At 42.0% G+C, this 13282-nt stretch overlaps 1 protein-coding gene across 9 annotated transcripts in view; it reads right to left on the minus strand.

The window, feature by feature from the left end:
- Positions 1–9729: 9729 nt before the first annotated feature.
- The window catches only part of TNK2 (tyrosine kinase non receptor 2), a 228482-nt gene continuing 224929 nt past the window's right edge, over positions 9730–13282 (minus strand). For all 9 annotated transcript variants that reach the window (XM_044289991.1, XM_044289992.1, XM_044289993.1 and 6 more), the window contains 2 exons: positions 11999–12126; positions 9730–10073 (listed from right to left, as the gene is read on the minus strand). In XM_044289991.1, coding sequence (XP_044145926.1) covers positions 10067–10073; positions 11999–12126 — 135 coding nt within the window. In that variant the 3' untranslated portion in view covers positions 9730–10066. The remainder of the gene's footprint in view (positions 10074–11998; positions 12127–13282) is intronic.

Genomic DNA, 13282 nt, shown 5'->3' on the forward strand with positions numbered 1-13282 from the left:
ATTCTGACGGATCAGAAAAATTGAAAATGAACTAGTAATGTGAACCCTGCCTTAAACGGGTTAACTGGGAAATGATAATAACGTATCTTCAGGATAGGTCATTATAATCACATAGGCGGGGGTCCGAGTCCCAGAACTCCCAATGAGCAGCTTCTTCAGGGAGCTGCGACACTCACCAGAGCTCTGCGCCACAGTCTCCCAGCAACTTTCCAAACTCAGCGCCGTACATTGTATAGAGGCTATGCTTGCTATTGCAAGTCAACCCCTTTGATTTGAATGTAGCTGAGCTGCAACTAGGCAACGTGACTGATGTACGGTGATTTCACTGGCCGCCCAGTCTTTTCTAACAACTGATCGGTGGGGTCCCAGGAGTCAGACTCCGCTGATCTGATACTGATAACCTATCCTGAGGATAGGTCAACTATAGCTTTTCCCAGATAACTCCTTTTAAAGCAGAGAAATTCGAATGTAGAACATTTTTATTTTTTTAACATTTTCAGTAAATTTGGGATTTTTTTTTTTATAACTCTCAAATTTACCACTAGACCACTAGTATGAAGTACAACAAGAAAACAGTCTCAGAATGGTTTGGATAAGTAAGAGCATTTCAAAGTTATTACCACATAAACAACACGTCAGATTAGCAAAATTAGGCAGGGTCCTTAAGGTGAAAAAAATGGCTTAAGGGGTTGAAATAATTGAAATGATAACAATTCATGACAACATATGATGACAAAAAACTATAGCTAAACTGTTTTTTTATAATATATTGAAACCCATGTTTAAATTGGGCATTTGCAGAGAAAATATTGCCACCTTGTGGCCAAATAATAGATTGCGAGTTTGATCAATATAATGATGGCACTTCCCACATTTTAAGTATAATTAAAGTGGAAACCTATGTCATACAGTAGATTCATTTGAGATTATATAATCTGGGATCTGGACCAATAATAATTTCTACAATAAGGGCTCTTAAAATGCTCCAACTGATCTGAAATTAATATGCCAAATCTATCCATAGGGCTTTATTTACCTAATGGACATTATATATCAGCATATCTTTTTCTTATTTTTTTTTCTGTATACAATAGCTTAGTAGAGTACAGATTCATCCATTGAAAAGACATAAACCACATTCTTTAACAAGGAACCTATTGGCAATATATGCCTTGGTTTGCCTCTACAGTGTTATACACCGGAGGCTGCTGTTGGAAGGATTCTCCCTGTTAGAAGGTAAAGGATACCCTGATGGAAGGCTCAAATGTGATTGCACAGAGAGTGAGAAATGTATGGCACAAACATAATGATTTACATAAGATAATATACACAAGAGAGCAGAGGTGGAATGGCAACTTAACCCTTTCTACCCAGGAGGTTTTTTTCATTTTTGTGTTTTCGTTTTGCACTCCCTGCCTTCCCAGAGCCAAAACTTCCAAATTGACAGAAGGTGGGAGCAAAACCATTAGGCGGGCTCAGCCATACCATATGCAATGCAGGCCACAGACGGGGAGAAAGGCAGAGCAGGAAAATATGAGGCTCCTATGCCTGCCGCAGTATTCAACTGTATCACCATCTTAATACCATAATGGTAGTTCAGGAGGGCATCTGTGGTACCCAGCTTGGTACATAAGTACTTGATACTTCCATTAATGTTGAGAGCATCAGATTATTACATACCCAGTGCCCTGAGGAGGGCTTGAGCAGCCCCTCCTAGGCATCGGCCCACTGGGAAATTTCTCTGTAGAGTGTATGGCCAGTCAGCCCCTACAAAAGATTAAATAATTGCAGTGGGTTTGGAACTGCTGTGTCAACCAAAAGATTTGACTTAGGACAAATACTATGGGTACTATCCTGGCAGTCTCCTGGTATTTGCCCTTTAACCTCTATACAGGGATCTGCACTTTGCTGCAGGGGAACCACCAGGATGCTACCTCCTGGAGTATGTGTGGCAAAAAAGGAAAAGGTCCTCATAGGGTAGTATGAATTTAAAAGGATATTTAGGAACAGAACATGCCGATAGTTGTGCTCACCTTTTGGTGTTGTGCATACACAGGCACAAAGGGCAAAAGGTTGGTGCTGCCGGTATCTCTTAATCCTCATAGGTGGAGTGGCCAGTTCTTCAGAAGAGTGATGTCGAACACAATAGGGAGATGTGTATTAGGATAGTACACAAAATGTGATACCTCTTGGCGCAAAGACACGACCACAATAGATGTATATAGAATCTTTTTTTATTTAGTAATAAGCGACAACGCATTTCGGAGTCAATGTACTTCTTTCTCAAGTCTGGGGTCCGTGCTGGTGCAGATATTGACCTCCTAGAGCAGTAATGGTGAACCTTTTAGAGACCGAGTGCCCAAACTACAACCCAAAACCCACTTATTTATCGCAAAGCGCCAACAGGGCAATTTAACCTGAAAACTACAGTCCAATATAGTATATCTTCCATGTACTTTATCATTTATTATAATAGCCTGCCTTCATTCAATGCGTCACTTGTGCCGTTCATAGTGTGCCCTGCACTGATGAATGGCAGGAAAAGTCTAAGGCATATTGGTACACCATAGACTTTTTCCAGAGTGCGGGTGCCCACAGAGAGGGCTCTGAGTGCCGCCTCTGGCACCCGTGCCATAGGTTCGCCACCACTGTCCTAGAGTATTCTCTATGTGATTGACAGCTGACCAAGGGGGTCAGAGACACTGGTGCAGAACACCGAAGGGTTCAGCAAAATAATGCAATACTTTTTGTCCGGCTGCCTCTCGACGAGCGCTGCCGCCAGAACTCCGCCTCCACCCCCATTATAGTCAATGGGGAAGGAGCGGCAGTCCGGGGGCACACGTGAACTAGCGGCAGGACGGATCCGACAGGCTCTTTACCTGCCGGAGAAGCCTGCCGGAGTCCCCTGCCGCCAGTGTGAAACTAGCCTAATAAATTAGGCACATTTCTGGTCCTCTGTGCAGCAGAAAGTGAAATTTATGCCAGCTATGAGCAAGCGCACCTTCAAACCCTAAAAAGTCTTTGTGCAAATGGTGCTTTAGCCCCAAATTTTTGCTACTTTACTGCCACACGTGAGTTGAGAAATCCCCCACACCAGTGAGTCTAAGCATGCTTTACAGGTGCATAATAGCAATCTTTTCTACATTGCCAATTGCACACATTATCAGCAGCGGAGAATACATTATTTATAATGGATATTTAAACTAAACTATCTAATGCCTCAAAGCCTAAATGAGAGTTTGGGAAAAAAAAAATTCTTCTTCCTCATTTGTAATTTTTTTTAGTTTGTCACCCTATGTATACAGAGGATGTACTTTATTTAATCCACAGGGAAAAGCAGATCACATGGTATAGTGTTGTTGGTATGCTAGACTGCACGCTATAGTGTTATTGGTGTGATATAGTGTTATTGACGAGGAACCCTATGACCAGTGGTCAAGACTGGAGGCAGAAGACTGTAGATGTAAAGTTCTTGGATTTTGAAAAGGTATTTGATACTGTCGTTGAAAGACATTTAAAGCGGTTGTATGCCTTTTTGTAACTGATGTTCTATCTTTTCGACAGGTCATCAATGCCTGATCACCAGTGGTCCGACATTCGGGACACATGCTGATCAGCTGTTTGTGAAGGTTGAGGTGCTCACAGTAGCGCAGCGGCCTTCTCGCAGATTCCTGCAGGCCAGTGACATCAAAACTATAGGTCACGTGACCATTGAAGTGAATGGGGCTGAGCTGCGCCCAGGCCACATGATCAATGGCATATAGGAGGCTGCATAACTCCTACCCCACCTGGAGTTTAAGCCATAGACAGTGGGTGGCCAGTATGGGTAATGGCTTTATACCTGTGCCCAGGTATGTCTGACTTAGGGCTCATGCACACAACCGTATTTTGCATATGTATCTGATGCACATTTTCTGCGGATTGCACATTGACCCATTTATTTCTATGGATCAGCAGAAAAAAAGGACAGCTGCCCCATATCATAAATTAGTAGCACCACTTATTCGCTGTAGGGAACTTATTTCTGAGCTTGTAAGGCACATTGCCCCAAAGGACATCCATTGCATAATGGGACATATGGATACTGGTTATATTTTACAACAAATGCCAAATTCACTCAGGGATTCACCCGCATTGTGCATCCAAAAGCTCCTTATCATTTAAAATGGGGCCCCACACATCTGGCTCCTCAGAGCCCCTTCTCTAACTTCTCCCATTTAGCATACCTGAACAGAACAGGCAAACACTGATGCACTGGTGAAACTATCCCTTCTCATCTATCCTCGGTAGTAGCCAGAGTAGATTGTTTAACAGGAAGTAAATGACTGAGGAGAAGCAGAAGGTATGGAGGACAGTCTGTGAGAAGAACGATATATGGGGGCAATTTATGAGAAGGATATATAGGGGCAGTCTATGAGAAGAATGATATATGGGGCAGTCCTTGACAAGGAGGAGTTATGGGGCAGTGTATGAGATGGATCAGGTATGAGGGGCAGGTATGGGGGGCAATCTATGAGAAGGTATGGGGAGCAGTCTATGAGAAGGAGGAGGTATGGGCCATATAACTCATGTGGAAAATGAAGAGGAGAATGGAGAGTACTGACCAGGGATCCATACCTGATACTTGTGGTGCTCAGAGGCAAGTAGACAAGTGGGCATTTGAGCGAGCTTTTGAGTCTCACAGGCTGCTCAGCTGCTTCCTTCGTGGTGGGCTGCACACAATATGCAATGTCTACCAGTGACTAAGCTGATTGGTGGAGCGACCGTGAATGGGAACTGCTGGTCCACAAATCAGCTCAGCTTAGCAGTTAGCACTGCTGTACAGAGGACCAGAGAGGGAGGAGAATCGCTTTTCTTTCCCCTCGTCCTCCACCAAGAGGTGCATGCCAGCAGTGACTGCTTTACTGCAGGTAGAAGAGCGCAGCTCAGAACACAGTACCCCCCACCAACCTGGTACAGCCAACAAAAGATGTAAAAAATATGTTTTCCTCTCTGGTGACAATCCCAACCCCCCACCGTGTTTGGCAGTGCCCTAGGCACATGCTCTTAAGTGCCTAATTGGAAATATGGCCCTGATTATATACAGTATTGTGTCTGTTGATTTAACAAAGGTGTTTCCAGTCCCCCTTAAACAAATTGTCAGTTGAGACTTCATTAACTTCAACTTTCTGTAATAGTGGACTTTGTGTTCTTTTTGCCTGGATTCCATTTGTGGTCTCTAAGTGAGTGTACTTATGTCTGAGTTCTCCAAAGAGGTTGGCAACTGGAGTCCTGTGAACAAACACTGGCTACATTTCTACATTATCTGCATTCTGACTGTTTCTCACCAATTCTATTACGACACATTAGCCTACCCCCAATTTTTTTACATTTATGCAGTTCTGGTGATATAATGTAAGTGTACATCTACACATGGGTGGTATGTATGTGCTCTGCACACCCAAAACCTTTATATGCATTACAATCTGTGTTTTCCCCATTTATCAATTGAAGCAACATTACCAGCCTATTAGATCCAGCACTGCTGCTTCAGCTCTTTGTTTACCTGGCTGCAGTGAAGATGTTCATAACACACTTGAACGCTGCAGGCAATCACTGGCCTCAGAGCTGCACCCATTATGTCAGTGGCTGAAGCAGTCACGTGTTGTTGATGAAGCCAGGTAAACATAGCCCACAGGGAGAACAGAGTGTGCTGGCTTTATTTGTGAGATGAAATGAGTAATGCTGCTGTTTTTATTTTGTGGCTTTTCCCACTGTTGCCAACAATGCTCATTAAAATCAATGGGTTGTCCGTGTAGTGGTGGAAAGAGCAGGTACTCCAGACCAGGAGACACTCTATGTAATCATTCTTTACTCTGACAAAGAAACAAGCAATGTATGGACATTTTATTTAGGTATATTATAATGGTATTATTTTAATATTACATGGAAGTATTATCTGGTTATTTTATGATGGGATTATATTAGCAGAGTAATGATAGTTTGGGTGAAACGTTTGGGAGGTGTTTTTAGCTCAGCATGGGCACTGTCATCAATCTGCAGCTACACAGCATCATATATAGCAAGCTGTGTGCACTGTGCACCTGGTTTATTTTTTTGAGGAGGTGAGTAGTAGCCTGGACAGAGGGGCGTCTGTGGATGTAGTGTTTCTGGATTTTGCAAAGGCTTTTGATACTGTCCCTCATAGACGTTTAATAGGTAAAGTAACGTCTATAGGCTTGGAAAGTATAGTTTATAATTGGATTGAAAACTGGCTGAAGGACCGCATCCAGAGAGCTGTGGTCAATGATTCCTATTCAGAACGGTCCTGGCTTATAAGTGGTGTACCCCAAGGTTCAGTGCTGGGCTTATTATTTAATTTATTTATTAAAGGAAACCTGTCACCAGGATTTTGCGCATAGAGCTGGGGACATGGGCTGCTAGATGGCCGCTAGCACATCCGCAGTACCCAGGTCCCATAGCTCTCTGCGCTTTTATTGTGTTAAAAAACAGTTTTGATTGATATGCAAATTACCTGATATGAGTCCTGTAGCCAGAGATGAGTCAAGCGGAAAGGAGCCCAGCACCGCCCCGCGTCCTCTGAATCTCCTCCTTGCTGGCTGACGTCACAGAGCTGGAGCGCCGCAATCTCGCGATGCGCGAGCTAGCGCATGCGCAGTGTCGGCATCATGTTCATTCCCTGTACTGGCATCAGCACAGGGAACGAACTACGCATGCGCTAGCTCGCGCATCGCGAGATTTCGGCGCTCCAGCTCTGTGACGTCAGCCAGCAAGGAGGAGATTCGGAGGACGCGGGGCGGTGCTGGGCTCCTTTCCGCTTGACTCATCTCCGGCTACAGGACTCATATCAGGTCATTTGAATATCAATCAAAACTGTTTTTTAACACAATAAAAGCGCAGAGAGCTATGGGACCTGGGTACTGCAGATGTGCTAGCGCCCATCTAGCAGCCCATGTCTCCAGCTCTATGCGCAAAATCCTGGTGACAGGTTTCCTTTAACGATATCAAAGACATGATTAATAGCACCATTTCTATTTTCGCAGATGATACTAAGCTATGTAGTACTGTACAGTCTATGGAAGATGTCCATAAACTACAAGCTGACTTGGACACTCTGAGTGATTGGGCATCAACTTGGCAAATGAGGTTCAATGTGGATAAATGTAAAGTTATGCATCTTGGTAGTAATAATCTCTGTGCTTCATATGTCCTAGGTAGGGGATGTAACACTAGGAGAGTCACTTATAGAGAAGGATTTGGGTGTCCTTGTAGATTGTACATTAAATTACAGCATACAATGTCAATCAGCTGCTTCTAAGGCCACCAGGATATTGTCATGCATTAAACGAGGCATGGACTCGCGGGGCAGGGATGTAATACTACCACTTAACAAAGCATTGGTGCAGCCTCATCTGGAATATGCAGTTCAGTTCTGGGCACCAGTCCATAGAAAGGACGCTCTGCAGCTGGAAAAAGTACAGAGGAGAGCGACTAAACTGATAAGGGGAATGGAGGGTCTTAGTTATGAAGAAAGATTAAAAGAATAAAATTTAAGGGGGGACATGATTAACCTATACAAATATATAAATGGGCCATACAAAGAAATACAGTGAAAAACTGTTCCATGTAAAATGCCCTCAAAAGACAAGGGGGCACTGCCTCCGACTGGAGAAGAAAAAGTTCTGTCTCTGGAAGCGACAAAGCTTATTTACTGTACAAACTGTGAAGCTGTGGAATAGACTTCCTCGGGACGGGGTCACAGCAGGAACAGTGGACAGTTTTAAAAAGGGTTTAGATGAATTCTTAAAAGGAAATGACATTAATGTTTATGAAAACGTGTAGAAATCTGAGTCTCACTTCCTTTCTGGGATTTGCGTCCCCTCCTATCCCTTGGTTGAACTTGATGGACTTATGTCTTTTTTCAACCGCATTTCAACAGGGTTTAATTTCTCTATAGGGAATGCTATGAAATAAAGCTTACCAACACACAGGAAAGTCTAAATAAATATATTTTTTGTGGCCCCATAGAAATTAATGGGTTTGCATTTGAGCCGTAAAAAATTGAAACCGAAAATACGTTCGCGTGCATGAGGCCTATGTGTGTATACATATGTACATAGCTCTCAGGCACTGATAGTTGACCGGTCTTAAAGGGCTTTCTCACTTTATCAAGGCATTTATCATGTAGAGAAAGTTAATACAAGGCACTCACTAATGTATTGTTATTATCCATATTGCTTCCTTTGCTGACTTTGTTCATTTTTCTATCACATTATACGCTGCTCGTTTCCATGGTTACAACCACCCTGTAATCCAGCAGTGTTGTTCGTGCTTGCACACTGTAAGAAAAAATGCCAGCCTCTCTGGTGGCCAGCTCACATAAGCTGGTACTTTTTTCTATACGGTAAAGGCACAGCCATGCTGCTGGACTGCAGGGTGGTCATAACCATGGAAACTTTCTCTGCATAATAAATGCAATTTACTGAAGTGGCAAAACCCCTTTAAGTTTCACATATTCACCTGTACTACTGATTTATGCAAAATTATCATAAAAGTAGGTTTTGTTTTACTCCCCGCCTTCTCAGAGACATAACTTTGTTATTTTTTCTATTTGCATACCATATGAGGGCTTGTCTTTTGTGGTACAAGTTGTACTTTGTAATGGTACCATTTCATATTGCATACAATTCAGTAGGAAGCTTGAAAAAATTCCATATGGGGTGGAATTGGAAAAAAATTCCACAACTCTGCCATAGTTTAATGGGTTTGCTTTTTAAAGAGTTCCCTATGCAGTAAAACTGACCTGTTACCTTCATTCTGAGGGTTAGTGCAATTACAGTGATACCAAATTTATATAGTTTTTCTAATGTTCTAGAACTTAAAAAAAAGCTTTGAAAAAAATTATTTTTTACTGTGCGTCGTCATATTTTGATCGCTATATTTTAATATCTATGGAGCTGTGCGAGGGCTCAATGTCTGCAGAGTGATCTGTGGTTTTTATTGCTACCTTGTTGGGGTGTGTATGACTTTTGATCACTTTTTATAAAAATGTTTTGGGAGGTGATGCAACCCAAAAAATATTGAATTATCCATTTTCATATTTTTTTTTTCTGTTACGGTGTTCACCGCACAGGATAAATATATTCATATTGTAATGGTTTGGTATTTTGGAACACGGAGACGCTAGTGATATTTACTTTTTAATCATTTATTTTAAAATAGGGAAAGGGGGTTGATTTAAATTTTTATATTTTTTAGCTCTTTCTTATATATATTTTTTTTTAGAAAACTTTTCAACATTTTTTATACATTTATTTTTAGGGACTAACATTGTCTGATCACTTATGTCATAGACTTCAATGGCCTAACACTGCAATCTATGGGAGAATCAGTCTGGTCTTATTAAGCCCTGCCACAAGGAACTTCACTATAGTAGGCTTTGGAGGCTTCAGTAGGCGTTAGGCTGCCATAGCAATAATGGCTCCCTCAATATTGACATGGGAAGCGGTTCGATACCCCAGAGAGCAGTGCTCTTAGAAAAAACTATTGACTTTGGCATCTGAGGGGTTAAAAGTCCTTAATCTGCGTCATCACCAATCACAGACTCTGCCACTAATTGTCTACTGTGTAAGACAACAGGCAACCGACTGTTTTCTGAGGAAAAAACTCAAATATCCCACAATTAAGTACTTCCACAATGTCCGGGTTTCTTCAAATAAATTTTATATCTTACATTTTTATATATATACTCATATATATATTTATTTATTTATATATATGTATATATTAAAATTACACATCTTTTTTTTTATAAAACATTTGTTTCAAATAAACAACAAGGGGAAGAAAACACATTAAAAGAGAAAATGCAACATTAACACATGTCCATGTAGCAGAACACTGGGTTGGTTTAACAGCTGACCCTTCAGGGTAGAGGAACCGCACTTATGGGTAGGTTCTGAGATAAGAGGTCCACCATAATGCTCCCTTCCATCAACCAATGTCTTGAGCAAATCAGTCCAGGTAGATTAAAGTTGTGCATTTCAGTCACCACAGGGGTGTTGTGTCATCGCCTGTAAAATTAAATAAAAGAGGAAGAAAACATTATATCTGATGTAGAAAACTTTCAAAATATAAAATTGAGCACAAAACACTTCGGAAACATATCATATGGTAAAATATTGTTGGTGACATGCATTATAATAGTGACCATATTCCACGCTGAGTTTTTATTATGCACACAACATGGACATGGCAGTGGTCAACCAATGATCATTTACATTGTCTCTCTTCCTGCTGACAGGAGCATCCTGGGGGCTGCTACCCAAACAATATTAGTATACCCTTATTATTATCAATACAGTGTGTCCCTTCACAGTCTGAGCCCGGCCATACTGTACACATAAACGATATGTCAGCCAAGTGCTCGATCGGCCAACAGTTATCATTCTATCATTATCACCTCTGGCAGCAGCTTATCTCTCTAAGAACAAAAGAAACCTGTGGTTGAAGTATAACTGCCCAGCCAAGATCCTTATCTCCCTGACATGTGCCATAAGAGAGGGGGGAGAGTCAGGAGGCCCACATACACGTTAGATGGGTTCAGCTTATAACATGTATGGTCTTCTATACGCTGGCAACATTGTACATGTGTTTCTGATTATATAAACAGGCAAGAGCCAGAATACACAATAGTTCCCATGCAGTTTCCAAAAAAACCTCTGTATGGTTTGTTTCTTGCTCTCAAGCACAAGAGAATATTCAGACGGACAAAAATAACTAAATGATTTTACTGTATTAAACATATTCCAGTTTTAGTGAGGGTTTAAACGTTATGGCCACCTGTGTATAAGAAGGATGTAGCTGAACTAGAGCAGGTACTCAGAAGGACGACCAAGGTAATTAAGGAAATGAGTGGGTTTCAGTACCACAAAAGGTAATTTTGGGAATAGGTAGACTCCAGTACCAAGATAAGATAACAAACCTTGGTTTATTTAGTTCAGGAAAAAAGACTGGACAGGGGAGGTCTAAGTACAATATACAAATATATAGGAATGGACAGCACAGAGATCTTACTGATCTTTTTGCACCTAAACCTGTAACCATGACAAGAGGGCATCCTCAACATAGACAGGGATTCTTTACTGTAAGAGCAGTGAGACTATGGAACTCCCTGCCAGAGGATGTTGTGATGGTTGACTCATTGAATAAGTTCATGAAGAGCCTGGATGCCTCTCTTGAATACAAAAATATTGCAGGTTATGGGTACTACATTTTTGGCGATGGGACATTGATCCAGGGATTTTTCTCTGACTGCCAAATTAGAGTTGAAAAGGAATACTCTCCCTTCATATGGGGCAACTGGCATCTGCCTCATAGGGTTTGTTTTGCCTTTTTCTGGATCAACACTGTAGGATTATAGATTGGCCTTGATGGACCCGTGTCTTTTCCCAACAATGCCGGCCATGTGACGGTTTGCCTTCTACAGACTTCAGTGTCACTAAAGGGCCCTTTACATAGGCCTGAGAATGTCCTTAGCAATTATCTAGCGGTGTAAATGTACTGTCCATTACTCGATGAACGAGCAAAATGCTTATTCATCAGGTAATTCTGTTGTTTGTGCAGACAAAAAAAATATTGTTACAAAATGCACCACAATTTTACATGCTTTTCTGGAAATGGTCGCAATACTATTTCATGAAATTGCTATTAGAATATGCAGTTTATCCAAGAACTGTTTCAGTAGGCTAGTCCTATGTTCAGCAGGAGTGCCTTATTCAAGCTGTAGCTGATTTTATGCTGACATACAGTAAACCTACTTCTTTACCGAGGACAGTGCAGCATTAAAATGTGTGGGGACTTTTATGCCACTGTAGATCTTGAAAAATGCTGGCAAGTACAAATGCAAGAACTGGGGAGTAGAAAATGCTTTAGTTAACCATAACCTGGCAGATTGATCATCGCTGATATAAATCTAGGGATAGTATAATTCCCTTACTTTTGTTGTAAGCCGCTGTATGAATCCAGGAGGTGGGAGCTTGCAGTTTCCAGATTCCAGTCAAATGTCTCTAAGACTTTGTGGCACTCCACTCGGGTCTTCAGTCCGAGACAGAAAAGCTGCTCAACCTACAATGCAAGATAATTTTGTGAGCACCATCCACAATGTTTTAATACAATAGATAACTGTTCACTATGCTAATAAAGATAATAAAACAATATGTCCTGAGAAGGAGACTTTCTCTTGTCTTTAGAACATTAATGGGTAATTAATTAAAGGCCATTCGTGCAGCAGTGAGTCCTGGGTTTAGAGGGAGTCTGTCACCTTTCTGACCGGTTTCAAACAGGTGACATTGTAGAATGGGGCACAAAGACATGACACAGATGTTACCCGTGTTTAGTTCTTCTGATATTTCAAATTGCCCAGGGGCGGAGAGTTTTCTGAAAGTAGCCAAGTTCCCCCGCCTCACTCGCGCCTAACTCGCGCCTAACTCCGCCCCTAGTAAGCTCAGGCCAGCCCTGGGCTCTGTGACATCATATTTCCCTATAGGCTGTTTGCTCATCACTGCCAGGCACTGTTCTGCACACTGTGGTCAGAGGCACAGAGATATGCAGTGCGCATGCGCCAAATTCACGCCGGTAACTGGTGCATGCGCACTCTATCCCTGTCCCTCTGCCCACAGTGGGCAGAACACTGCGCATGCCTGGGCCGGCAGTGAAGCGCAAACAGCCTATAGGGAAATATGATGTCAAAGAACCACAGGGCTGGCAGGAGCTTACTGAGGGCGGAGTTAGGCGTGAGTGAGGCGGAGGAACTTGGGCACTTTCAGAAAACTCTCCGCCCCTGGGCACTTGCGACAGCTCATTCGCATATGATAAAAATGACTTTTTGGGCGATTTGAAGCATCTGAAGAACTAAACACAGTTAACATCTGTGTCATGTCTTTGTGCCCCACTGAACAATGTGATCTGTTTAAAACCGGTCAGGTAGGTGACTCCCTTTAAATCTGACCAGGACAACATCTGCATTGATTCTGTATGTTCTCATTGTGCTTGCCTTGGTTAACTTCAGGTTCCATCAAAAAAAAAAAAAATACTGATAGGTCAGTTGGGTTCCCCTAGCATTTGCTCTAATGGGTCTGACACAGGGAAATTTTACTGTCAACCCAACTGGGGAGAAAGATCTGACATAAGTGATGTTGGCGCCATATAAAGTAGAGTTAACTAAAATATAATTGAAATGGAAGTTATCAGTGCTTAAAGTTACAGCCTGCAGCACCCATCT

This window comes from Bufo gargarizans, chromosome 4 (assembly GCF_014858855.1).
Source record: "Bufo gargarizans isolate SCDJY-AF-19 chromosome 4, ASM1485885v1, whole genome shotgun sequence".
NCBI lineage: Eukaryota > Metazoa > Chordata > Amphibia > Anura > Bufonidae > Bufo > Bufo gargarizans.